This window comes from Caenorhabditis elegans, chromosome X (assembly GCF_000002985.6).
Source record: "Caenorhabditis elegans chromosome X".
In the NCBI taxonomy this organism is placed as follows: Eukaryota; Metazoa; Nematoda; class Chromadorea; order Rhabditida; family Rhabditidae; genus Caenorhabditis; species Caenorhabditis elegans.
This window is the reverse complement of record NC_003284.9, coordinates 1,783,202-1,810,295: the sequence shown is the minus strand read 5'-3', so window position 1 is coordinate 1,810,295 and position 27,094 is coordinate 1,783,202. Positions and strand designations below refer to the sequence as shown.

Here is a 27,094-nt window from a genome sequence, read left to right as displayed (position 1 = left end):
TATTTAAATATTAAAGCCAGTGGGGAAATTGTAAAAATTCTAGAAGTTTCTATAAAATTTTAAAAAAAATCTGGAATGTTCTAAAAGGTTCTGGAAAATGTAAGAAAATTCTGGATTGTTCTAGAAGGTTCTGTAAAATTTTGAAATAATTCTGAAATGTTCTAAAAGGTTCTAGAAAATTCGAAACAATTCTGTAAAGCTCTAGAAGGTTCTGGAAATTTTGAAATAATTCTGGAATGTTCTAGAACCTTCTGGAAAATTTAAAAAATTTTGGAATGTTCTAGAACCTACTGGAAAATTCAAAAAAAATCTGGAATGTTCAAGAACCTTCTGGACAATTGAAAAAAAATTCTGGAAAGTTTTAGAAGGTTCTGGAAAATTTTAAAAAATTCTGGACAGTTTTAAAAGGTTCTGGAAAATTCAAAAGAATTCTGGAATGTTCTAGACCCTAGTGGAAAATTTTAAAAATTCAAAAAGGAATTAGAAAGAAACTGAGATTTTTCCAATTTTCAAAAATCATATAAAATTTAGAATTTTTTTTTGAATCTTTTTACAAATAACTTCAATTAGCTTGAGAACCGGTAGGCCGGGTAGGCTAAATAGGCTAAGTAGGCTAGGTAGGCTAGATAGGCTAGGTAAGCTAGGTTGGGCTAGGTAAGCTAGGTTGCTAGGTAGGTAATTGTGTTACCATAGGCATGTTTTAAAGCAGTTTCCTCACTGGCGCTACACCAACACTAATAGAGACATTCAGAATGATTCAAATCCACATCCGAAATGAAGTGATAATGGCAAACAGTTATGGGGAAATGCTCGATGTATTGAGAGCATTGCTGGAAGATTATGTGCAGCGTCTTGAGCGTCTGGATCAAGTGTTGATCCAAGTGATGGAGCTGAATCCTGGCGAATTTCGGGATCGTCAGCGTCTGATGCAAGATATCAGGGACCTGATTCAGGAGACCACTTTCCAGGCTCGAGAAGTACGCGTTGCACGTCGAATGGTGCGAACTCTTCACGAACGGTAAATAAGCTTTCAAAAAAAAATTTTTTTTTAAACTTTTTTTATAATACCACGTAAAGTCAGAATGTCTTATTTCGAATTGATCTAAAAAAAATGCGGGAGTTGAGATGCAGACATATCATCTGACTTCGCATGGCTAAGAGCCTACTAACGTTTTTTTTTCTGGAAAAATATTCCCGCATTTTTGGTAGATCAAACTGTAATTAGACAGACTGACACCACGTGTAATACTTACACTCAAAAACCACACCTACAATGCTTTAATATTAATATTTGAATCAAATAAATTTTAGAATTTATTTTTTATATTTTTTCCATGCGGTTTGAGCATTTGCACATGTTGCATGTTTTAAAAGATTTTCCTTACTCTGTTATTGAAAACTGCAATTTTTCAGTGGCGTAGAAGACAACATCATTTTCGGCGTAATCCCTTAAAGTGGCGGAGCTCGAAAGATTTGGAGGTAGGTCATTATTTTCATTTTTAAAATAAAATGTATTCCATTTTCAGAGCAGAAAACTACAACATCATTATCTCACTGGTCATTTTTTTTATTGTATACAATTTACTTTGTTTTCGTTTTTGATCTACTTCTGTTCTAATCCTATTAGTGCAATTTTTCTTCTTAATTTTCAGATTTTTTCCAAGTCCCAATCTATTTGTAACGCATCAATATTCATAACAAATTTGTGATTTTTCTTTGTAATCCTATTTTCTAATTACTTTTTCTCTTCAAACCAATTTCAATATTAATTTCATCGTTTAATGTAGATTCGAATAATGATTTTCATGGTCTAAACCAGGGCTGTGCGGTTGCCGGCAACCAGGTTGCCGGTTGCCGAAAAGTTGCCGAATTTTCGGCAACCAAAAGTTGCCGGTTGTCGAAAATTTTAGCGCTCGGCAACTTCGGCAATTGCCGCTTGCCGAAAATCTCGGTTGTCGCACAGCCCTGGTCTAAACACTATTTTGATATATTTTTCATTTATCTTTTTTTTTAATTTTGAAGGTGTATGGCCAAGGAAGAAATTGTAAAAATGACAAAATGTCATACTAAAACTGATTTATTAAGAGCTCAAAGCTGACAATAACTGAGTTTTTTACAGAATAGTTGGGGAGGCTAACAAATAAATAAATAGGTAAATAATTTTTAAATTAAGAATGTTTCGTCTCAATTTTTAATTTTGGAATGTATAAATCATCACTATTTTATAATTCAATGTATAATTTTTCTAAAATTAAAATATAATTTTTTCCCTCAAATCCCCCTCATTCCGGTGAGCTCACTGGAAGGCAACACATTTTCCATCACAAACTAGACTTGTAAATGTTGAGGGCATCTCGACTACGGTGGGCAAGTCCGCAAACACCGCGAGGCGTGGCTGCATTTAGACAAAATCCCCACTGGCGCTACTCCACCTTCAAGTAACATACTAAACTCTGTGAAAACTTTGAAAATTGATCCACAAAATTATTAGATTTTCTTTGAGAACACAAAGACACTTAACTTTTCAGGGAATCCCACCATCTCATCTGTAAAAAAGCTGGCTTTACGACAGTCGCCGAATACACTTTCTGGAATTATGAGGAAAAGTGTGTAGATATTGAAAAGCTCCTCTCCGATCTTGAATTCGCCCCTGCAAAATCGGTCATCATTCTTCCTGCATGTGCTTACAACCCGACTGGAATGGATTTGAGCGAAAATCAGTGGAAGCAGATCGCCCGGGTCATCAAGAGAAAACGCCTTTTCCCTTTTTTTGACATTTCTTACCAAGGATGTGCATCTGGAGACCCGGCCGCCGATTCTTGGGCTATCCGACACTTTGTTAGTGACGGAATAGAATTGTTTGTGGCTCAGTCGTTCGCTAAAAACTTATTTTTTACGAGTAAGTATTGAATAGTACATTTCAAAAAATGTTATGAACTTCTTTAGATCCGCGGTTGGGAAATCTTACAGTTGTCGTAAACAACGCTGCCGTCATTCCTGGAATAAAATCTCAGATGTCGCTTGCTATCCGCATTAACGCGTTTTATCCAACAGCATTTGGAGCTACAATTGTACACAAGGTCCTCTCCACCTCAGCTCGTCGTGAATTTTGGATTCAGTCTATTCAACAGATATCTTCTCGCATCAAGCAAATGAGAACTGCTTTGTTTGACGTTTTGAGTGCTCTCAAAACTCCAGGAAGCTGGGATCATATCATTCGACAAACTGGAATGTTTAGCTACACTGGTCTCACTTGTGAGTTTTCTTTTGCCACACTTTCGTAAAAAAGGACTTTTAAAAAATTTATTTTTCAGCTACTCAAGTCGATCACCTCGTTCGCAACCACAAAGTCTTCCTCCTCAGCGACGGACGCATAAATATTAGTGGACTAAACATGAAAAACGTCGAATACGTTGCCAAGGCAATCGACGAGACTGTTCGTGCCGTCAAGAGCAACGTCTAAACTTTATATTTCACTCATTGACATCTATATTTTGACCTTTATATTTTGACATCTATATTTGATAAATAGATCAATTTTCTTTCAGTTGTCACGAGCTGCCAAGAAGCTTTTCATTATTTTGCAAGTGAAATGAATAGTAAAGCGGATAAAACACTAAAAAAACACTAAAGTTAAAAAAACCTTTGTGTTTTAGAATTTAAAGGTGAAGTAGAGTTTTGAGAAAATATGATTAAACGACAGAAAAAAATACCATATTAAGGGAATATAACATTTTTTAATTTTGACGCAATCAGCCGTTTCTTTGATTTTTGCAAAATTGAACAATCATTAAAAAAAATTTACTTTCAGTTACAGTGCTGGCCAAAAATGTATCCTATTTTAGTTTTTCGGTAATTTTATGAATTCTTTAAACGAGTAGAACTCAGAAACTAGAAATTCTCTCGAAAAATACTCCGACCGAATTGTTCTTTTGGTTAGGACTTTTTTATGTTCAAAATGTTTCCAACGGCCGTAGCAAATTGAAAATGCGCCCGACACCTCAAAAGACTATTTTAAAGATGGTTACTAAATTGGCTCTAACTAAAAACCAGATGTTCAATGGAATTGTCAGTGCATGTAAATTGATTTACAGATAAATTTTGTAGTTTCCAATAATTAACGTTTTTCTAGCGTAGTCCCAAAATTAATTCTGTCTCCAATTAATTCTGGCACGAAAGTAAAGTGTGTTTTGAATTTGACTGTTTTATTCGAAAAAACCACGTGAAAGGTTTTTTCACGTCGCTTGGCAGATTAGTTTTTTAATGCATTTTTCAAGAAAGTAAGCATAATTGAAAGCTCAAACTCTATTTTTAAGACACTAAGCCAGTGTTAAAATTTGAACTCTATTTTTTCGAAAAACTAATTTCAATTAAAGCTCAAACGCTATTTTCCGAGAAACTGAGCCTGGTTTTTTTTTGCCAGCGTGGCTAACGTAAAATATGACTAAACTATTTAAACTGTAAATAAAAATGTAAAAAGAACAAAAGAACCGGCAAAAAAAGTTTTTTAATAAGTGAGCAAAAAGTGTTTGCTATTTAAGTGTGAGTCAACAGTACCTTACAAAATATGCTCAAAAAACGATTTTCAAACTAAATTACACAATTTTTAAACGTAGGAGCTAAACAGTGTCTTCTGAGACTCCAGTTTGAACCTTAACTTTTTTCGTGACTGCTTTCGGAAAAACTGAAACAATAAACTTTGAAAAATTTATGAAATTTGAATAACTTTTCTCAACCTAAACTTCAAAATCTGCTGTTACAGTCATTTTATGATAGTAACCATCAACAAAATGGGCTTACGAGGTGGCGGCCGCTTTATCAACTGCCATGGCTCTTGAAAAAATGTTAACATGTCAAAGCAAAATTAAATATGAGCAAACTATGCGCAATATTTGTTGAACTTTTTTTTAAAACCATTTCTAGTTTCTGACTAGGGAATATTTTTAATCCTGAGAAGAACAAAACAAAATGAAAATGTAAGAATAGATCTTTGGCTACAAGAATCAGTTTTTGGAATTTGCTTAACTCGGTCCCAAGCTGAAATTTTTTGAGTTACATTTGTTGTGAAAAGTTGCTAAATTACCAAAAAAGCACAAGGTGATGCACTTTTGGCCAGCACTGCATACTGATGGTATACTTTCTGCAATTGAAAACATATTATGACTCCCTTTCACCTTTAACAAATAAATTATATTGAAATTTTAAACCTCATATGAAGCGCGTTTCTTGCCAAGAATCGGTTGGAAATCGATCATGCCAAACAACAAAATCGACAGCTTCAAAGCGTTTAATTACAGTTGCAAGTAGCCGATCATCTCGTTCTATATCGAGTCCATGTTCACAATCAACTAGTTCAATTCGATCGCTAAAAATATCAATGTTTTCTGTGAGATTTTGAGACCCCGTCATTTATCCCGGTTCAGATTTTTATGAATTTTCGTTGATCTGAAAATTTCCAGAATTTTCCAGAAATTCTAAAAAATGCGTATGTTTTATAATTTTCTTATTGAAGTTTTCTCAATACTTGGAAATGTCTTAATCCCTTTATAAATTAACTGAAATACTGAAATGTTCTAGAAACTACTGAAAACTTACAAATATTGCCTCTCAGAACTTTTGAAAATTTCTTTACTCTTAACTTTTTGAATGATACAATATAATCAGAGTATAAAAATCGTAGGAAAACTTTTTTAAATATTTGCAAAAAAAATACATGAATGGCAAAAGTGGAAAATACTTCACATTTTTTGAGAAGCGGAAAAATATTAGAGTTCGCTAAAAGTAAACTAACCAAAAAAACTGGGCACGCCTTCTTTTATCCCACGGCAAGGCGGGAATATTACGTAATATATCATCATAAAGGATATGATTGCAACCCATATTCAATCGAAATCTTCTTACTTTAGGCATTGCGCCCATCATCCAACAATGAAAAAATTCATTAATTTGAAATGGGGTAAATTCGTGTTTCCATAACTTTATGACTTCACACTCCATGTCAATTAGCTCTTCTACTGTGATCAGTTCTGCGTTCAAAATGTCGACGTGAAGAATTTTCGATAACTGGAATGACGTATTAAGATAGAAAAAATACGATCGCACAGAAATAAACAACGACGCAACGCACTGCGGCCGACACATTTCAGTGCAAACAAAATTGTGGGCGGGGCTTAGAAACATCGGAGTGTCGTTGCGTCGTTGTTTATTTTTGTGCGATCGTATTTTCTATAATATTCAAATGGAGTAGTTTAGAAAAGTTGTATTATTAAAGCGGAAAATATGTCCCGGGTCAAAATTTATACCTTTTTTTGCTGCTTACCAATCTTTCTGGAATGTATATTATTGAGCATGATCTTTGATTTGACAATAGTTTTCAGAATGTTTGATTACAAAAAACTGTGGATTGGATGCAAATTTTGCTTATTTTAGAATGCACTGTAAGAGTACAAAAAGAGGACAGGATAACTCAGTGGGGAGTAGTAGCAGCTCGGAGGTCGCAAGTTTAAGGCCGGCCTTGCCCCCTAGGCTCACTCAGCCTCTATTGGGAAGTGGAGCAATCTACGACTGGATTATCGGTCACAGTCCCCGGCTAGGACGTAGCTTAAATTATAGCCCAATGAGAGCACCATCAGGCAGTGTACCTGACTCTCAGATCCGCAGTTTTTTAATACGAAAATGATGGAACCAATTGTAAACTATTTTAAATTTTTTCGTTTTGTGTTTCTAGATATCGGCAGTTTGAACAACTGCTAAAATTACCGAAATTTCCGGTTTTTTACCTTTTTTAACTATAATAAATTTCGAAGTTTTAGTATTGCATGTAAATTTATTTTTCAATTTGTCATTTTGAGTGCAAGTCAATTTTTGGATCATTACTTTTGAGTTCGAAACTGACAACCCTGTTAAAGGTGGAGTAGCACCAGTAGGGATTTTGCCTAAATACACTTATAATGATCCAAAACGACTGAATATCCTAATAAAACTTTCCAAACAATTTTTGATTACTCATAATTTCCGGTCAATGTTTTGGCAAATTGCCAAAATTTTGAAAAACATGGGCTTTTGAGGATATCCAAAGTAATGTCGCATGTTTCGAACCCCACAATGTTTTAATACAAATAAATTAAATTAAATTAAAGTATAAAAATGTAGGCAAAAAAAAAATTTTTTTTCGGTTTTCAAAATTATGAGTGGCAAAAACTGACTATGAGTAATTGACACTTTTTGTCAGTAAATAAAAAATTTCAAAAATTTTTTGTGAAAGTCTGAGCGCCTTGCCCCAAACTTCCCTTTTTTTTCACGTCCTCTACCACTCTAAAACCCAACCAATAAACCTATGATACTATGAAATTCGTGCCTACTGTTTAGAGCGCAGCTTGATCAGGGAAAACTATTTCTCCGAGAGCGAGGCGAAACGAGATTATATATAGATATATATATATATATATATATACATTAATGTTATTTTTTCTAACAAAAACCTACGAACTCACAAGTATACAGTCAAAATCCGTCCGACATTGAATTTGCAATCCAGAGGTAACATTTATCGTATTTAATTTATATTTCATGTCTCGTTCCAAGACCCAAAACTTCTTCCCAACTATTTCAATGTCATGACATTTTTGAAGCAATGGGTGATTCAAAATCAATTTGTATTCTCCTTTTAGTTGATTTCCATCAATTGTCAAAGCCACTTGGTCTATCAAAAACATATTATAAAACATATTCAACAGTTCCAAAAGATTGTTCGAGTTTTTGAATTCAAACTTTGGAAGTCGTGTTTTTTTGTCGGCGCTGAAAACATCAATCTGCGGAATGCTAACGAAAAATGAGTTATTCTTATTTGCAACTTCAAAACAAAATTGAGAACAGAACAATCCTGAAAATCTCACCAAAAATATTCAATCCAGAAATTTATGCTGTTTTGTGATAAACAATAATTAAAGGTTTTGCTCTTATGTAAGGCGTAATTATAAGCACACATAACATCACTCTTTGTTTCTAAGACTACAATATGTTGATGCATACGAGAATTTTCAATGGTGTCTGCATTTTGGTCGTATGCTCCATGATGACTTATTATCAATTTATGAATTTTTCTTCTAAAATTACTTAATTTCATGTTCATTCGATTTGATGTCTTCAAAAGCTGCACTCTGTAAAACATTATTTTTAAAAAAACGAGAAAATCATAACTGTTATCAGTTTCTACAACCTTTCAAAAAACATCCAGAAAATTGTGAAACTTTTTAAAAGGAATTAACTATTTTAGGAAGTTTTCCTGGCCTTTCCGAAGTTGTTTCTGGAAATTCCAATATCTTTTTCTATTTTTCAGACATTTGGAAATATTTCTCCAAGTTACTCTAGTATTTCAAAAATGTTATGGTCTTCAAAAACACTTTTCTGTGTGTTTTCTATCCGTTTATCCAGGGAGATTGAATTTACCGCCAAATAGTTTATCAAAAAAATTGAATTCCCGCTAAAATGTATGCTCAAAATGTTAGAATTTTCTGCCAAGACTATTTTCTCCGAAAATCTGAATTTCCCGCCAACATGTTTTCAGTGATTTTAGGAAATGTAATTTTGACAAAAATGTTTTGGTTTTCAAAACCGAGTTTAAATTAACTTCAAATATTTCACAACTGGCCATTATTTTTTTCAAACTAACATTGAATCAATATCCAATTGGCTAATAATGTTTTTCATTGGAATGAACGGCAAATCACGAACTTTGAACGGTTTTCTCTGAAAAATGAAGGAAAAACTAATTTAAAAAGTTAATTTCTCACCCAGAACCTGTACAGGCAAACGTAAGACAGCAGTTTCAAATATTTCATTGCAGATGTTAATTGATGTATTAATGTTCATATAAATGCACACAACAAAGTATATGTGATCAGGAAAAAATATGTGATCAGGAAAATAAGGCACATTTGAAAAAAAAAAAGCAGTTGGTACTAATTGGACGGAAATTATGATAGGGGCGAGAGAGGCTGCACAGTACGATGTAAAAACAATCAATACTGCTCAGTAGTTTTAAGGGGAATTTGATGGTCACAAGAGGAACTGTGGTCACCTCCCATGGTGCACGCTAGAGGGGTAGCAGATGGCCAGTGCGCGGAGGGTGGCAGATGGTACGCAAATAGCATATGCGCGGCCACGGTGGTAGAAGGGGAAAAGTGAGAGGGAATGTTTGGGCGCGGGCGCCAGCCTCAAAAGCTGAGTTGTTTGAAAATATTAAAAAATCTGAAATTTGTCTGAAATTATAAAACTTTTTCTCACTATGCTGAAAGTTTCCATTGAATCTGAAAATCAATACCGTTTGAGCTGAAAATTTATAAAAAAAAGTCTAAATTTTGTCTGTATTCTTTAAACCCGAACACTCGTGTATTTTTCAACCCCAGGTATCATTTACAATATTATTTTAAATTATTTCATTACTTTTTGTCCGGTTTTTTTGTATTGCGAAAAAGTTCGTGTCAGCAATACACGTGTGAGGAGCAATATTGATGAACATATCCAACACTTTTAGACAGTGTGTGTTACTAAAGAGACTCAGACATTTATGATCTCATCCTCTGCTCCGGCTAACAGATGCACAGTAACAGATAGAAACATCGATAGTGACCGTCTTGAGTATAGATTTCTGTGCTTTTGTTACCAAAAAAACTTTTGAAAGTTGAAGAATTCTCTCCTAGCTATATTTGAATTACCATTTTTCCCGCCGGAATAGAAAAACTGTGCCAGAGTTGCGCAGTGACTCCGCCCCCATATGTGCTTATTTTGTCATGTTTTCGAAAAGGTTCGAGCACGTGTAACTTGCTCATTTGTTATGATTTTTTGAGCTTTTGTTTAGAATGTAGTTAAATTTTTTTTCAGATTGTTGCCAATGGAAAGAGCTGAACTCAACGCTTGTTTTCGGATGTGAAAATTTGAATTTAGGCTAAAAACGAACAGGAAAAAAACTTGTGAGTATTTTTAGCTTTGAAAATTGGGAGTGGTCTTGTACAAAAATTTTTGTAAATGTGATTAATAGTTTTTAAATGAATTTTTTTAGATTTTCCACGGATTTTTCACACCGAGCACAGTTTGAAATAGGCCTACCGCTATCAAAGAAAGTGTGATGAAGAAAGAACAAGAAACTTGGAAAAAAGTACAAGCAATCGGATCAAATGCATCACATTCAATAACTGACAAAAGTGAAAGTAGTCCCCAATGATTTTAAAATAAGTTTTCGAGTTTCTATCGTTTTCAGCACACATTGACTCTTCTTTTGGATTCGGTACAAGAAACTCGCATGGGACGTACAGATTAGAAAGTTAAAAAGATGAACCGACACGTTTTTTCCAGATACGGAGACTTCACGTGGTGTCAGGCTGTCACAATACGGCTTGATCTACAAAAAATGCAGAAGTCTTTTCCTCAAAATATGTGACGTCAGGACGTCACTTATAAAAAGCGAAGTCAGTTGAGAAGTCTGCGTCTGAATTCCTGGAATTCTTGTAGATCTACGTACACCAAACCAAAATGATACAGCCTGGCGCTAGGAAGGAAAGATCTATCAGAATGGACTGTAGCATTCGTTTCCATTTGGTAGCTCCGACCAAAATACATTGCCAATCTGGGAAGAAAGCTGCTACATCAAATGTGGTTTGACTAACTCGGTGTGCTTGAGTCGCCTCAATAAAATTAGCGTGAGTTTTTAAATTTCTCTCAGACTAAGTAGAAAGCATATTCTCTTGTTCAGAAAAATTGAAGTCTTGGATTGGATTTAGGTACAAAAAAAATAGACTTGAGCACAAGTGGCTCAACTTACACAGTCTGGAATCTGTAGAACCTCGTGAATTACTTCAAAATTGAAGAGACTACGGAGTTGACTTATAAAAATAATGGCAATGACTGACGTACCCAAATTAAAAATTCACAGAAAGATCTTAATCGGAGCAATGTCACTTGCTCTTTTTTGGTATGAACTGAACATTTCAATGATAATGATCAGCCGATGCTCCAAGTAAATTCCAGAATCGTTACCATAATTGTCATCATTATCCTCAATCTCGTCATTTTCTATAAGGAACAGAATCATGATATTCTAGTGGGAATCGATTGTGCTTCACTGATTTTCGGCAGCTCCTTCAAAATTTGGAACGAGTGAAATTCCAGCACAACTATTTGTAGCTACTGGCGCTTTTCTCATGGTCTGTCAGGAAGAAGATGCATTTTCTATTATTTCAACTAACTCTCAAAATGAATTCCATCGTTTAAATACTTCAGATACTCTAATGACAAGCTGGAATGTAGTTGAGGTTAGTAAAAGCACTATACTTGTTACAAACCTTGCCACGTTCCGACTTGTCAAAAGAGTCACAAAACTACAGCAGGATTGATTTTTAAGAAAAATTATCGTGAGTTACAGTTTCTTTGCAAATTTCGGAATATGTTGTTTTATAGAGACATCCGGTTTCCTCTAAATTGCTCCGTCTGTTCTCATGTCTCTGAAGAGACTCAATGATGATGTGACTTCCTGTTGTGCAACTCCGCAAGATGATGATACTGCTCATCGCAGCTGAAGAGCCCGCCACCTTCCTTGAGCAGGGTCACGAGAGAGTGTGAATGTTTGGGGAGACACAGAGAAAATGCTACTGCAACTCTTGCTCAGCTCTGGCTTTAAGATGAACGTCTGGGAGAAAGAGAGCACCAGACATATGCGACAAGACCATATGATACTAGGTGACTTGATTTTTGAGTTCTCATTTTTATCTTCAAGATTAGAAATATAAAATGACCTAAATTTTGGTTTTTGATTTCTGCGTCTTTGTTTATCAAAATCCTTTTAAGAACTATTATAAACAATACCAAGTTCAAAATATCACATTTCCCGCCAGAATAGGAAAACCGTTCCAGGATTGCGTAAAGGCTCCTCCCACATTTTCTCCTATTTCGTCATGTTTTTGAAAAGTTGTCACCTTCTATTCAGCCCATTTTCACTGGTTTTTCAAAGTAATTTGGCTCAAATTAGTGCAATGTTTTTCTATTTTCAGATAATTCCACGAAATACTGATTTTGTTGCGGTTTTTGTATTGCTCCAATAAATTATTTTGATAATTCAAGAAAGAAATACAGAAAATCACAAAAATAATCCACCCGTCCAAAATTACATTAAAAATAGCAAGTTCGATACTTGCGAACCTAAATCATTTTTTGTGTGGGAGGCTATGGAAAACCAATACTTGGTAATGTAAACGAGAAATATAAGAAGTTATGAAGCATCAAGAGAAGGAAATAGTGCATTTTATAAATGAACACTGATTTTTCAGAATCTACTGGTTTTGTTTCGGAGTGGTTTCCGGCACATGAGGTACTGATAGGAACTAACAAAAGACTCTTATTTAATTAACTCATTTATTACGAGTGATTCAAGGGGAAAGCCTTGAATCACTAACACTCAACATTCATTTAAACGTGCCACCGTCGGGCACGTGCTGCGGTGGTGAAGACCGATGAAGACTGCCGACGTCTGACGATATAGGCCAATGTGCGCTGCGCCATGATGACAAGAGTACGGTCGCAGTCGTTGTTGTATGTGTCGTGGCGAGATCTCATGCACCTTGAATCCTCCTTTTGGCGGTAGTTTGAATTGGGGTTTTTTTTCCGTCGTCCTTTTACAGAGTAGTTGTCATTGATTGCACGGATGAAGTTGAGTATTGAAGAGCATGTGTTACGTAATAACGATGAATCAATCTTTACATTTAATCATTTGTTAATAAATCTTTATATTTATTAATAAGTCGTGAGCGAGTGAATCTTTGTATTCACCGACTTCGCGACAGGTTTAGTTCCAAAAAACCTAGAAGAAGCCCCCTCGCACGAGTAGTCAGCTTGTCCCATCCCAAATTGACTGCATTGATGTCACGATGATTTTTTCAACAGAAAATGCATTACATGAAAATCTGTGACGTCAGAGTTTTAGACAATTTTGAATCCACGTAATACCACGGCTTCAGAGGTTAACTAGAAACAAGGAAAACTTTCCGAAAATAAAATCACCGTACGGCTGGCGTCTGCTTGAAGTTTGAAGCAACTTCGAGAACGAGTGGAATTTTAACGAAATTATTTGTGTCAACTGACGGGCTCCTGTTGTTCAGTTGACCAGAAATTGGACTCGTTTGAAGTTTGAAGCAACTGGCTTCTGAAATCAGATTTTTTTTCAGACTAATACGAAGTGCTTATATTCTACTGATTCTAGAAATTTAATTCACCTTCTAAATGATTACCTACTTTTCGAGAACCTCAAATGACAAACTGGAATGGTGTAGGAAGATAGCGAAAGCACCTCGTTTTCTTCACTAACTTCAACACGTTTCGATTTGTCAAATGAGGCCCAAGATCAAATCATGTTTGTTTTTCATTCGATTATTTGAATTAATTAACACAACTGTCAATTGTAGTGTATATATTTTCAGGAGGACAATTTCGAATGCCACAAAAACACTCTGCGCAACTCCACGAAAGGTTGGTACTGCTCAAGTCTTCGACAACCTGTCACCTCTGTTCAGCAGCAAGAAAGTATGAAAGTATTGCTCTCTGATAGTCATCAGACATACTGAATTGTCCCAACTGCTCCAACTAACAGAAGACAGAAAATTGAGAAAAAGTTACTGAAGAAGTACACTTTTAACGAATCTGAAAACGAAATTTTCGTGAGTTTCGAACTTTTATGACGCTTAAGCACCATCAAAAATATCTTTATCGAAATATTTTCGAAGTGAGGAACGATTTTTTTTTATTGAAAAACACACTACCTATGAAAGGCACGCCCAAATCATGCTGCAAACCTGGCATAGGGCTTTCTAGCAGCATCCAGAATGGACAAGAAGCAACTCTTTTCTTAATTCATTGCGCCGTGGCGGAAAGAAGAGAGAACAACTCAACAGGACTTCAGGCCAATTCGCCTAAAGAATCACGGCGACCAGCCATCAGCGGTGGCCAGGGAATGGGCGACAAGAGAGTATGAATGCATGAGGAGACGCAGAAAAGTTGTTCCTCTGACACTCATTTTCTTTAAGTCTTTCGTTTTCAAAAGAAATGTTGGCCAGCCAAGAAGAAGGTTTCCATCATGAATTTTTCAAGTCTGCGATTTTGCAAACTATGTACATACATGTAAATTTTCATAAGTTTCAATATCTAGCAAAGCTTACATTTTTAAAATTCAAAAATAATTTTGCCCGAATCCAAAAAAATAAAGAAGTCCCAAAATTTCAACAAAAAAAATCAGAAAATGACTTTTCTATTTTTTAGAATCAGAAAATTTGAATGATTTCAGAAAGTTTGTGGTACTGAATTTCTGTGTTTGACGAATTTTCCAAGAACCAGCATTTTATTGTTATTGTTTTTATTATTATTTTTGTTGTTGTTGTTTTATATTGTTGTTTTTAGACTCTAGTCCTTTTTTAAATTCCCCCGTATAAATTCAATTACAAAATTTCAGATTTTCCAACGATATTCAGCTCGAATTGGCACTAAGAACGGGACAAATATAATTCTATCTTTTTAATTCTAGCATTTTTTTCTTGTTGATACTTTTTTTTGAATCAGAATTTTATTTAATATAAAACAAATTTATTGAAAACTCAGATTAATAAGTGAAAAAAAGTGTCTTTCAAGCTTTCTGAAAATGGATAATTTGAAATGAAAAATAATTTATAAGTACCTCTGACTCATATAGCGCTTGTCGTTTGACCACGATCGCACCTGCATGCAGAATTTTCCATTGAGAGACTGACCTTTTCGTTCCCATAAATTGATCGTTTTGCGACAGTGTCCAGGAGGGAATTGCTATTTTATCTAAAAATTAAAAATGATTTTTTAATTATTAAGTTAATTTATTTTTCCATTCTAAAACCGTAACAATTGGAACAGCTTCAAAAAAATTTGTAAAGAAAATTAAACTCACCACTGTGTTTTGGAATGGTTTTTCCTATAGCAGAATGTTCCAATCAGCGATTGTTCTTTTCTCTCCCACGAGTTGTTCTTCGACACTACCAAGGAGAGAATTGTCAGATTATCTTTAAAAAAATTAAAAATGATTTTTTAATTATAAAGTTAGTTTATTTTGTCTATCGTGAACTCGAATAAAACAGTTATAAAACAGTCAAACTTTCGACTTAATCTTTCTGCCCAAAAAAACAGAAAAAAAATGTTTTTTTTCAAAAATTTTATGTTTTAGTTGGTATGATGATTTAGAAAAATTCGATTTTTGGTTTTTTGGTCCAAATCGGAAATAAAAATGTTTTAGTTTTTTTTATCAAACATTTTTTGCAACAGCCCTGGCGCTACTCCACCTATAAAAAAATAAAACAAGACTTACCAAATGTTTCAGAAGCTCCGGTGCGCCAGAAGAAAAGAAAATAGTGTTTAATAGAATATTAGTTAGAATAAGAAAACGGGCAACCACCAGTCGCCCACGAAAACATGAATGAATGAATTACTCACAATAGAGCCACTGGAGTCGTCGTCGCCCTGAGGTTGTAAATACAGTTGTAAATAGAGAGTGGAGGTTGGAGAGATGCATATTATGGGACACTCGCAATGCTACTGTGTGAATCAATCTAATCAGGAAATTATTTCATTGAAACAAAAGAATAACATACTTTTTTAAAAAGATTTTTGCAAACAAAGTAAAATTATAAATCAAAAATGGTCGTTTTTACTCTAATAAAAATGCTTGCAACACTAATATTTGAATAAAAAAGCTGGAAGCATCTTTTACCACTAAAATCGTTAAAATTGCGAGAGTAGATACAGTTTCAAAGGTGAAATAGCGCAAGTGAGGAAAATTGCTTCAAAATACAAAAATGGTACCAAAATGATAAAGTATCAGAGTAAAACTTTTTAAAAAAATTTTCCATTGATAGTTAAAAGTGACAATTACTAAGTTTTTTCCCACCTTTTGGAAGACGACTTGGTGTTTTCTGCCCAAAAAAACAAAAGCGTTTTTTTTCCAAAAATGTTATTTTTTAGTTGGTATGATGAAAAATAATTAAATTATTTTTGGTTTTTAGAGAAAGTCGATTTTTTGTTTTTTTTTGTTCGAACATTTTTTGCAACAACCCTGGCGCTACTCCACCTATAAATAAAAGAAAACGTGATTTACCAAATGTTTCAGAAACACAGGTGTTCGAGAAGAATATAAAATAGTTTGATAGAATATTAGTTAGAATAAGAAAACGGGCAACCACCAGTCGCCCACGAAAACATGAATGAATGAATTACTCACAATAGAGCCACTGGAGTCGTCGTCGCCCTGAGGTTGTAAATACAGTTGTAAATATTACGTGTCCATGATTTGATGAGAACTGCTGAGACGCCTGCGTATCTCTTCTCCACACGCTCTCTCGCCATCGGCGTTTCGGGATAGCATGCGAGAGGTTCTTTTTGCTGCGCATAATGTGGCGATTTTTCTCAATATTCCATGGACAGTCAATAGAGAGTGGAGGTTGGAGAGATGCATATTATGGGACACTCGCAATGCAACAGTGAATATCAATCTAATTAGGAAATTATTTCATTGAAACAAAAGCATATTCCAGGTACATTTCCAGTACGGGTACTTATGAAAATGCCGTACCAAAAAGTTAAAATTATATTTTAAATTTATTGTAACATTTGGTTTAAATTTCAAATTTAAGAACGGCGATTTTCTAGGAATTTTTACCAATGGGCAGGATTTTTGTGTTCAAAGTTTGTTAAAAACTGACTTGGTCGAAAATAACGTACCGGGTGGTTCATTATTATGGGGACTAGCTGTACGCGCGCGAGAACTTGATTCCTGGGGTTGCCAAGTTTGAAGTGTTTGTGATCAACAATTTTGCAAGCTACTTTCTTATTCAAAAACGGCAACATTTAAATATTTGCAGCTCAATGATTGACGCAACAGAAACAAAAGGAAAAGTACAACAAAAAGGTCGGATTGGCAGGATTGCAACTAGTTTCGGTTAAAAACCGCATTGTGAAAATCAAGAAGGCTCACGAGGGGGGGGGGGGGGGCAAAAGTCTGTTGAATTCACTTGGCAAAGATCAAAGAAACTACACGCCAATCATTTTTGAAATCTCAGTAAAGAATACATTTCTATAGCTGAAAAAAGTCGTAGACTTTTTCTGAAATTATTTTTCAAAATATCACGGCGAGTTACATATTGTACCTAATTCACAGAGAGTAATCCCAAATATTCAAAACTTATTTCAATTAAAATCACCGAAAAATGAAAAAAAAAACAACAACATGGGAAAACCCAGGTTCTGAAGACATTCGTTTTTCTGGAAACTTGACTGGTTTTGCTCTGATTTCATTTCTCATGTAGGGTCTCTGCTCATGGATGCTATGGAAGCACAACAGAAAATCCGTGAAAAATCAGTAAAATTTGCCGGAAACCGGAAATTACCAAAAATTGGGCAAAATTGAAAATAACATTTAAAAAATTTACAAATTTAATACAGTCATGCGGTCTATTTTCTGTCATTTGAACGATAAATGTTGATAGACTTCAGTTCACTTTTAATTTCCCCCGTCTTACTTTAATTTCAAAATTTCAGATCTTATTCAGCTTGACTTGGCAGTTCCCAAGTTGGAACCAAGGTCGGGACGAGTAGAATTTTACCTTCCCGCAAAATTAATAAGTTTTTTCATGTTAAAACTTTTTTAAAGTAAGCAATTTATTTAATATTTACAATACTTTATTGAAAACAGATTATTAAATAAAAAAAATTGTTTCATTATTTTTTAAAAATTAGAGCGGCATCCAATGGTTTTGAGGTGAATTGTAGTTGAGGCAGTTGCTTCTATAGCTTTCTGAAAAAAGATAGTTTGAAATGGAAAATAATTAATAGGCACCTCAGATTCATACACGGCTTGTCATTTGACCACGGTCGCACCTGCTTGCAGAACTTTCCAATGAAGGCGAAGTAGCGCCAGTGAGGAAAATTGCTTTAAAAAAACAACAACGGTCCCAAAATGATGAAGTATCATAGTCAAACTTTCGATTTAATTTTTCTGCCCGAAAAAACAAAAAAATGTTATGTTTTAGTTGGCATGATGATTTAGAGAAATTCGATTTTTTGTTTTTTCATGTTTCTTGGTCTAAATTGGAAACAAAAAAAAATTTTAGTTTTTTTTGATCGAAAATTTTTAGCAACAGCCCTGGCGCTACTCCACCTATAAAAAAGAAAACAAGACTTACCAAATGTTTCAGAAGCTCCGGTGCGCCAGAAGAAAAGAAAATAGTGTTTAATAGAATATTAGTTAGAATAAGAAAACGGGCAACCACCAGTCGCCCACGAAAACATGAATGAATGAATTACTCACAATAGAGCCACTGGAGTCGTCGTCGCCCTGAGGTTGTAAATACAGTTGTAAATATTACGTGTCCATGGTTTGATGAGAACTGCTGAGACGCCTGCGAATATCTTCTCCACACGCTCTCTCGCCATCGGCGTTTCGGGATAGCATGCGAGAGGTTCTTTTTGACGCAGGTGCTTTTTGCGCGCAAATTATGGCGATTTTTCTCAATATTCCATGGACAGTCAATAGAGAGGTTGGAGAGATGCAGATGGGACACCCGCAATGCAACAGTGCATATCAATATAATTAGGAAATTACTTAATTGAAACAAATGAATATTCCATGTGCATTTTTAATATGGGTACTTATGAAGGCGCCGTACCGAAAAGTTGAAATTATATATCTTAAATGTATTGTAAAATTTGAATTGAATTTTAGATTTAAATGTGGAGTAGCGCCAGTGGAGAAAGCGTTCAAAACTACTCCTATGATGTCAAAATGACCGAAAGTAGTAATAGGTTCAAAATGGAGTCGCGGCCCCACCATAAGAGAAAACTGCCCTATAGTCTATGAACTAGCCTATAGTGAGAGATAAGAGAAATAGAGAAATACTGCCACTACCCGAACCCGAACCCGACTCCCGATTCACAATAGGCAAACGTTTTAACCGCTGTGCTAGACAGACATTGAAAACAAGAAAAAGAGAAGATATATACAGGGTGGACCAAAATTATGTTGACAAACGTTGTTCAAGTTTAAACTCTATTTTCTCACAAGTGACACATTTTCAATCAAAACTGTTTTATATATCAGATAGCTTACACATTTTTCTGTAAATTAAAATAAAAATCTTTTCGATTTGCTGCCCTGTTAAGTTTTCGCCGCATCTCCAATGTAACTACCACAGTTACATGTGCGACGTTCTGGCGCGCATGCTTTTTATGCATACTTGCGTGGCTGTTAGATTGGAGACTGATCCTTGTCAATAACATTGATACATTTTGAAAGGGTAAAATATATTTTTATTACTTTTTGAAACTGAAAGTTGTGTTCCGTTCATTACCAGCTGCTGGTGAACAACTTTGTGACAGTCGATTTTTTCGGAAAAATCAGGACATAATAATAAAAGTGGCTATTTCTCATCTCATGTTTACGATCAGAAACCCTATTTTTACATGAACATATACTGATGTTAGAAGACCATAATGACATTAGTAGCAACACTTTTTACAATCACATAACTCTACTGTCAAGATGAATATGCGTTATCCGAGCCTCTCTCACTTACCTTCCTTCAATCAAGGACCTCCTCAATGTCGATTCATTAATTTGGAAAATTTTTTATGAAAAATGATTCCTCAAATCAAAAGCTGTTTTAAAATCATTATGAGGATTATATGTTTAAGAGTCGCAAAAGACAGCGCTATAAAGAAAAACATCCACAACTTGCGCGCCAGCAAAAAAATTGTTTCGCATCGTCGGGAGGTCTGTAGTGCCGTAGAAATTCATAATTTTGAAGTTTTATACCTTATTCTGTTCCTCAGAAATTTGGTAACAAAGCCTGTGTTAATAAACTATTTTTGAACATTTCTTTCATATTTTATAGGCAACTTTCAACTTGAGCATGATGAGAGGGCAAGTCCCGCTCGCTTGGACCGAATCCATTGTTATACCTCTTGGAAAAATCACTAACGCTAACAAGCCAACCGACTTCAGACCCATTAGCTTGACCTCGCACTTGTGCAGAGTTTACGAAAGATGTATATTAACAAAAATTGAGTTATTTCTAGTAGAAAACAAATTTTGGTCACAAAATTAACATGGATTCCGCCCCAGAAAATCAACGGTGACTAATATGTTAGAATCTATGAATGATTGGACTAAAAGTATTGATCACGGTGAGCAAATCGATATCATATACCTAGACTTTTCCAAGGCTTTCGACCGGCTCCCACATGATTTACTTTTAGATAAACTCGTATCTTTAAGAAAGAACAAAAATTTACTGATATGGGTGAATGAATTTCTGTCAAATAGAAGCTTTAGGGTTAGAATTGGGCAAACGCTGTCATCTAGAAAATTTGCCACCTGTGGCGTCCCACAAGGCGCAGTTCTGTCACCACTTTTGTTTGGTATCTATGTTAATGATATATCATCAATACTCCCCGAAAAAGTAGCATGTAAGCAATTCGCAGATGACACAAAATTGTATGCATCTACCCCTAAGACTGAAAGCGAAAACAATTTACAGTCTGCTCTAGATGCTGTAGTAGATTGGACAAAGGGATCAAAACTCACTCTAAACCAATCTAAGACAGTTCACGTCACAGTAGGAAAACGTAGAATAGATTTTAAATACCACCTAGACGGTTACCCTATTGAGCGAAAAGCTATTACCAGAGACCTTGGATTTTTAATCTCTGAAAAGCTGGATTTCTCTGATCATTGGAGAAAATGTATCAATCTAGCTAAATTTCAACTGGCCAACATGTTCAACAAGTACAGTACCTCCAATAAGAAACTAATGATTCTCTTATACAAAACTTTCATCCGCCCTCGTTTAGAATATGGAACAGTAGTGTCTTCTCCGACAAAAAAATCGGATGAGAAAACAATAGAGTCTGTACAAAACGCATTCACTAGGCGCCTTTATAGTAGAATCAATAAAAGATATTTTAATCCAACTGATAAAGATTACAAAACTGCTATGGAACGTAACGAACTATTCGACCTCCAAACCTTAAGCACGAGACGTAAAATAATTGACAGAATCCAAGTAATCAGAATGAATAATGGTAAAGTAGACTTTAAAAAATCTGAGTTTTTTGAGCAACAAGAGACCCACACTCGTTTTAAAAAGAAATATATCTGGAGCACAGGAAAATCTAAACTTAGGAGACACTTTTTTGTCAACAGAACACTACCCACAATGAAGCAACACTGATCTAATGTTACCTTATCCTCACTTCTATCCATGATTTATTCTTGCCTTTTATACATCGATATTTGTGTTTTTTGCTTCTTCTCCAATGTAGCCATTATTTTTTTCTCATCTCTTTTTATTTTTGTTCCATTTTTATTTATGTAACCACTTGTGATGGTTTGTTTTTTTTATGGCCTTTTTATTTATGGCCCATCAAACAATTATTCGAAAAATAGGATATGACTATCTTTCCAACCTAATAACTTACGAATTTTGATTCTGTAAATTGCTTCTTTTTTATTCACAACCTTGTCACGACATATACAAAAAAAGTCAGAAAACTATTGATGTGCAGGAATTGGGCGAGATTAATTCAATGCGATAGTTCGGAGGTGGGGAAGTGAGGGAGACCGTAATAAGAGAATTTGGTGAAAATGGGGCTGACACAACAGAAAAATGAAGAAAATAGAAGAAAAATCCTTGTAGATGTGAAGCTACTGCTAAAATCAGTCCATCTTCGGGCCTTTTTTGCAATCTCTCGGCGTGACTGGGCTCGAGTAAGCCGGCGGTGGAGAGCTGTGCTGCGGTTGAACTTCACAATCCGAGTCGTTCATGCAAACCTGGAAATTATTTTTTTGGGTTATCTAGGTTATGACAGGATAGAACCTTATAAACCGTAGATCTGGTATTAGGAGATGCTGTGTAAACCACCGTCGGGAGAATTGGGCCGGCTTCAGATTTTTTGCATTTGGAAGCGACGAGGGCCAAACCAGCAACGCAGACTGAAAAGTACAAATTGTCATAATGATATGGCTGATTCAATGCTCACCAAATACACCAATCACAGCGAGCATCGCAAAGTGCAGCGCATCAGGTCCGGTACCTGTGACTGTTTCAGCAGACTTTTCCTTTTTCGCACAGACCGCAAAGCTGGCCCGGATTTGACATGTCTCATCTACAGAGCATCTCATTGCCGAGCAATTCCCGTGGATACCGATCTCGCAGAGTGAGCCTAAGAACCCGCGAATGCACTTGCATTGTACATTCGTCCTGTTCACGGAAACACAGGTTCCTCCTGAAAATGAATTTATGAATGTAAGATAGAGGATGATGAACGAACCATGCTTGCAAACGCGCTCCAATGTGCAATGCACTTTGCTCACTGGCGTTTCGCATCGAGGCCCGAGGAACTCGGATGGGCATTGGCATTTGTAGTCGGTTGAGCAGACACCTCCATTTGCACATGGGTTTTGATGAGAGCAAAATTTGATGTCTAAAAGTGGTATGTTACGGCTTTCAATCTGGTTCACTCCGCCTGACACTATTTGGGCTTCTCGTGTCGTGGAGTGCCCACTCCGCCCTGTCATACTGCTGTGCATTGTGGCGTAATATCCCGCGCTTGCGTCTTTGGCACTTTACTTCACGACAATGAAATCATCACTACTTTCACTGCAGCCGACGCTTCGCGGCTTCCGCGTCTTGCTAGACTACGAAAATCACTTACTACTAGAGCAGTCGTCTCCATACCATCCAACGGCACATTGTCGCACTCCATTTGTTGAGCATTCCCAGTGAAGTGCCGGGCTCGGAATACAATACCGATTGCAGCGCTTACCGTAATAGTTTCTGTAAAATTCCTTGCATTTTGATACAATTTCGGTTAGAAAAATGCTCACGAGGTGCACACATTCCGCAGATGAACAGTCACGTTGAAGCCCAGAGTGGTCTCGATGACGATAGGCAACCCGGTGTTCCATTTTGTGTCGGATGGAGCACGATGTTGCTCGAGGGCGAGCATTTCTAAGAGAAAATGGATTTTTAGAGGTTTTATATAATAATTTGTGTAACCTACCATTCGTACTTGGCTCCAAGATTTCAAAGTGAAGATCAATGTTCTGCCGAGCCTCTCCGCGATACTGACCAATGTGGATCCGCAGTGGAACTCCTCCTTCAACATTTCTCGGCACGGAGAGCTCATCGTGTACCGGGCATTTAAAACTTGCACACGCCGTGGACTTGATGAGCACGGATTGTGGCGAGGAGATGAGCAACTCTATGATTCCGGAGGCGTTCGTGTCGGCGATGGAGCACAGGAAAATGGTGATGAAAAACGAGAAGCCAGACATCTTTAATGATGTCTAGTAGGGGACAAAAATTCTGAAAATTAAAAATTAAAACAGACAAGACAGGCCAAAATGAATGAAGATGGAAAAAATGAAAGCAAAAAGGAAAAAAAACGATAGCCAAAAACAAGCAACGTACAATAAATGAATTCCATGTGCGCCATCTTGTCTTCAAAACCGAGACACAAATACAAGAGTCCGCCCACTAAAACCAGATGTTGAAGTATTTGCGGGGAGACCGAGGTTGACTGCAATGAGGAAAACATATGCGAATACGGAAATGTGTCGTCTGGGTAAGCACAGAAGTCTGGTGTGGTCCTTTGATCTGTCTTTGGTTCATTGGTCGAATTTTGAAATAAGTGACATCATGATTGAATTTTAATTGAAACAATTGGTTTTTCTTTAGCTGGTTTGACAAGCAGTGATGCTACTTCTGAGCTATAAAATTTGAGACTATAGGTTTTATCATAGATGACGTCATGAATTATTTGTTAAATTCTGCGACGTCTTAAACTCTTAAAAGTGGAGTAAAGAAATTTGAGAGTTTGTTTTTTGAACCTAAAACGTTCCAAAACTACCAAATTTCGTAATGAGACGTTCTGAAAATTTCTCAAAGAAAAGTTATGGCCGCTCAAAGTTCTGGAAAAAACGGCATATTTTCAGTTAAAATCTCAAATTTTGGCAACTTTTCAGTGTTGCAGGGATTGGAACTTAATTTTTATTTGATTAGCACTTTTTAATACATTTTATGGTAGTTTATTTCAAGTTTATTCGTTGATTGAATATTAAACTTTGAGCGGTTATAAAATTTTTTTAGAGAGATTTTCAGAACGTCTTATTTTGAAATTTAGTAGTTTTGGGACATTTTTGGTCCAAAAAAGCAAAGTCTCAAATTTCGGTACTCAACCTTTAATAATGTTCAGAAAATCTCAATATTTTTTAGGATACTACTGACAGTACCTTTCCAGACAATGTATGTACTGTACTATTTACTGTACATCATATAAAGTAATAATTCGAGGTGTCCATAGCTTGTAGTGATTTTTGATGAAAAGGTTTTTGAAGGGGTCAAGGTATCTCACTAGTACGGGTAAGGTTACGGTAGCAGTACTATAAAAGTACTGTACATAGTTGGAAAAAAAGTGTTTCAGGTTGTGTAGAAGGTCCGGTCAACTGCAGATGCTTCAACAAATTAGAATAGCTTTGTTTTGCAATGACCGAAGCTGCACCACATGTTGAAGGCTTTGTAGGGAGTCTGTCCGCGGAGTACGGTTGCAAAAATGGAAAAATATGCGAGTTCAAAAAATCGTCTCTCTAAGCCTTGAGTGATTATTTGATCTTCTGTTGGTTCAATTATCTAATGAACTTGTGGCCATAAATAACCTCATAAATAGATGCAAAAAACAAAACATTATTATCTGTTAATGATAATGCGGAAGTACACATCTAATCACATGTTTCAGTTTTTAGTAATTATAATTTCCATCATAGATTGCACTGCTACACAGTAATCGTTGATTATTTAAAAAAATCTTAAAACTTTTTTATAGGATTTTTCCTGTTTTTTGTCGTTTTTTCCTTTTTAAATTTTTTTTCTGGATTTTTAGGAACTTCTGCAAATTTTTCGTTTTCTTTTATTGTTTCTCATCCTTCCTCCAGCCCCGCCTAAGCCCAAGCGCAAGTCTAACCCTCTTAAAAAGTTACAAGAAGGTTTTTCCTTGCGCTTGAAGCGCAAAAGAAAAGAAAAAGGGCTATTTAGGCTTAGGGTGCCCAACTGGAATAAAACATTGGAAATCCCAATCCAACTAGCCTAAGGGCTCCCTACATGCATCACTGTGGAGACTCTGTGGAGAGGGAGGAGACAAGAGAAAGGAGAGGAAAGAGGGGGCGGGCGGGCACTGCTGAACCTTGAAAGCGCCGTAGCTCCGCTCACAATCGGAATTGAAAAATGAAAAGTATATATTTGAAGTCAGCGTTAAAAGGAGAATATGATAGCATTTGAAATTTTGGAAATTGGTGAAGAATGAAAAAAAAAAGCCTCTGGAGCAAGGCTTGAAGCTCACAACTTCAGGAACGGGGCTCGAGGAACTCATGGCCAAAAATTTTTTGTTTGTCTCGCTTCTCATAGCGAAAATAATAAGATTTAAAACATAAAATTGATTATCCAACAAAAAACTGGTCCAGGAAAAGAGGGAAACTGAAAATTCGAGGTCAAAAATTAAATAAACTAAAATCGTGGAAAATGGTTGTAGAGAGCTGTGCTTTCAGCTTGCATTCGGTATTTATGCACTTATTACGAATTTAACATAAAATCCCATTAGATAGTGGAAACATTTTCATTTTTCCAGCAAAAACGTCATTTTTTTTGAGAAAATGCAGAAATTTGCGATTTTTGAAGTTATTTTTGACTTTTTTGAAAAAAAAATTATATTTTTTGAGAGACAATTTTCTGAAAAATACCTTTTTCAAAAAATTTACCTCAAAAAGTGCCAAACTGACCGACTTATGGCCAAAAAACCATCAAAAATCGCTAATTTGCACACCAAAAAAAAGGGGGGAACATGCAATTTTCGATTTCACACTAAAGAGCCCACTTCTATAGCTTAAAAGAGTCGTAGAATTTTTTCAAGATACACGTTGAAAAGCCTTCGTCGAGTTGTATACACCCCTAAAAAATCGTGAAATAATCTCAAGTATTCGAATTTTCCTTCAATTAAAACCACCCGAAAAGGACGAAAAATAGCGATTTTTGAGTTTCACTCAAAATATCTCGGCTCAATGAGCTCCAATCTTTCTGAAAAAAAGAATACAGAGGTGGGGCAAGCTTTTTGAAGAGACAGCAAAAAACCGCATCAAAATCCATCCACCCACCGTCAAGTTACACGCGCGTTTTCATTTACCACTTTTTTTGTCGACAAAAAGGGGCGGAGCGAGGGTCACTTTTTTCTAATTGGCGTCAGTGGGGGAGCGTGAGCTTTTTTTTTAGGGTTAGGATTACAGCGTTTTTTTCATTTTTCAAAGGGTTCCCGTTGGCCGATCAAAGCGAAATTTAACACAGAGACGTATAGGCCACTAAGAAGCTTCCGTGTAAAATTTCAAATTGATTCCATCAAAACTCGCCGAGTTATGGAGCTTAAGGTGTTTTCAAAATGACCCTCAACTATTTTTTTAAATTTGAAAGTTTGGCGTTTTGTCAGTTTTCTCCCTAAGCTCACGTAAATTTAATGACAGGAGGTCGTAGCGAAATAAGTTTTCTTGTAAATTTTGAGCCAATTTCGATTTACAGGAGCCGAGATATTAAGCTTGTAAATTAGAAAAAAGTGACCCTCGCTCCGCCCCTTTTTGTCGACAAAAAAAGTGGTAAATGAAAACGCGCGTGTAACTTGACGGTGGGTGGATGGATTTTGATGCGGTTTTTTGCTGTCTCTTCAAAAAGCTTGCCCCACCTCTGTATTCTTTTTTTCAGAAAGATTGGAGCTCATTGAGCCGAGATATTTTGAGTGAAACTCAAAAATCGCTATTTTTCGTCCTTTTCGGGTGGTTTTAATTGAAGGAAAATTCGAATATTTGAGATTATTTCACGATTTTTTAGAGGTGTATACAACTCGACGAAGGCTTTTCAACGTATATCTTGAAAAAATTCTACGACTCTTTTAAGCTATAGAAGTGGGCTCTTTAGTGTGAAATCGAAAATTGCATGTTCCCCCC

The 27,094-nt window shown here is 35.8% G+C and overlaps 2 protein-coding genes, 2 long non-coding RNA genes, 4 other non-coding genes and 1 pseudogene across 9 annotated transcripts; 3 read left to right on the top strand and 6 right to left on the bottom strand.

Annotated features, from left to right (window-relative positions):
* Positions 1-2,528: 2,528 nt before the first annotated feature.
* On the top strand, positions 2,529-3,463 carry got-1.3 (annotated as a pseudogene). The gene is made up of 3 exons: positions 2,529-2,899; positions 2,947-3,255; positions 3,315-3,463. Coding segments are annotated over exons 1-3 (829 nt in total).
* On the bottom strand, positions 2,729-2,877 carry C14E2.9. The gene has a single exon (NR_070401.1). It is a non-coding gene; the product is annotated as an Unclassified non-coding RNA C14E2.9 (non-coding RNA).
* On the bottom strand, positions 3,095-3,314 carry C14E2.10. Its single transcript, NR_070400.1, has one exon. It is a non-coding gene; the product is annotated as an Unclassified non-coding RNA C14E2.10 (non-coding RNA).
* A 1,745-nt stretch (positions 3,464-5,208) lies between the features above and the next one.
* Positions 5,209-8,840, bottom strand: C14E2.11 (F-box domain-containing protein; the record flags this gene model as incomplete). The annotated part of the gene is made up of 6 exons (NM_001270059.1): positions 5,209-5,365; positions 5,792-6,063; positions 7,494-7,797; positions 7,896-8,159; positions 8,672-8,748; positions 8,793-8,840. The coding sequence occupies 6 exons, from the start codon at positions 8,838-8,840 to the stop codon at positions 5,209-5,211; spliced, it is 1,122 nt and encodes a 373-aa protein (NP_001256988.1).
* Positions 8,841-11,279: 2,439 nt separating this feature from the next.
* mir-796 lies at positions 11,280-11,368 on the top strand. The gene has a single exon (NR_023991.2). It is a non-coding gene; the product is annotated as a pre-microRNA mir-796 (primary transcript).
* Positions 11,369-14,622: 3,254 nt separating this feature from the next.
* F31A9.2 lies at positions 14,623-15,480 on the bottom strand. Its single transcript, NR_146641.1, has 4 exons — positions 15,371-15,480; positions 14,957-15,068; positions 14,714-14,847; positions 14,623-14,671 (listed from the first exon to the last, which is right to left on the bottom strand). It is a non-coding gene; the product is annotated as a long non-coding RNA F31A9.2 (long non-coding RNA).
* Positions 15,481-17,722: 2,242 nt separating this feature from the next.
* On the bottom strand, positions 17,723-18,574 carry linc-75. Its single transcript, NR_102154.1, has 2 exons — positions 18,240-18,574; positions 17,723-17,851 (listed from the first exon to the last, which is right to left on the bottom strand). It is a non-coding gene; the product is annotated as a long non-coding RNA linc-75 (long non-coding RNA).
* On the top strand, positions 17,810-17,830 carry 21ur-9757. The gene has a single exon (NR_070398.1).
* A 3,316-nt stretch (positions 18,575-21,890) lies between the features above and the next one.
* arg-1 (Delta-like protein) lies at positions 21,891-23,389 on the bottom strand (the record flags this gene model as incomplete). The annotated part of the gene is made up of 6 exons (NM_001029444.1): positions 21,891-22,045; positions 22,093-22,338; positions 22,384-22,536; positions 22,768-22,889; positions 22,940-23,063; positions 23,116-23,389. 6 exons carry the CDS (start codon positions 23,387-23,389, stop codon positions 21,891-21,893), a joined length of 1,074 nt encoding a protein of 357 aa, NP_001024615.1.
* Positions 23,390-27,094: the final 3,705 nt, after the last annotated feature.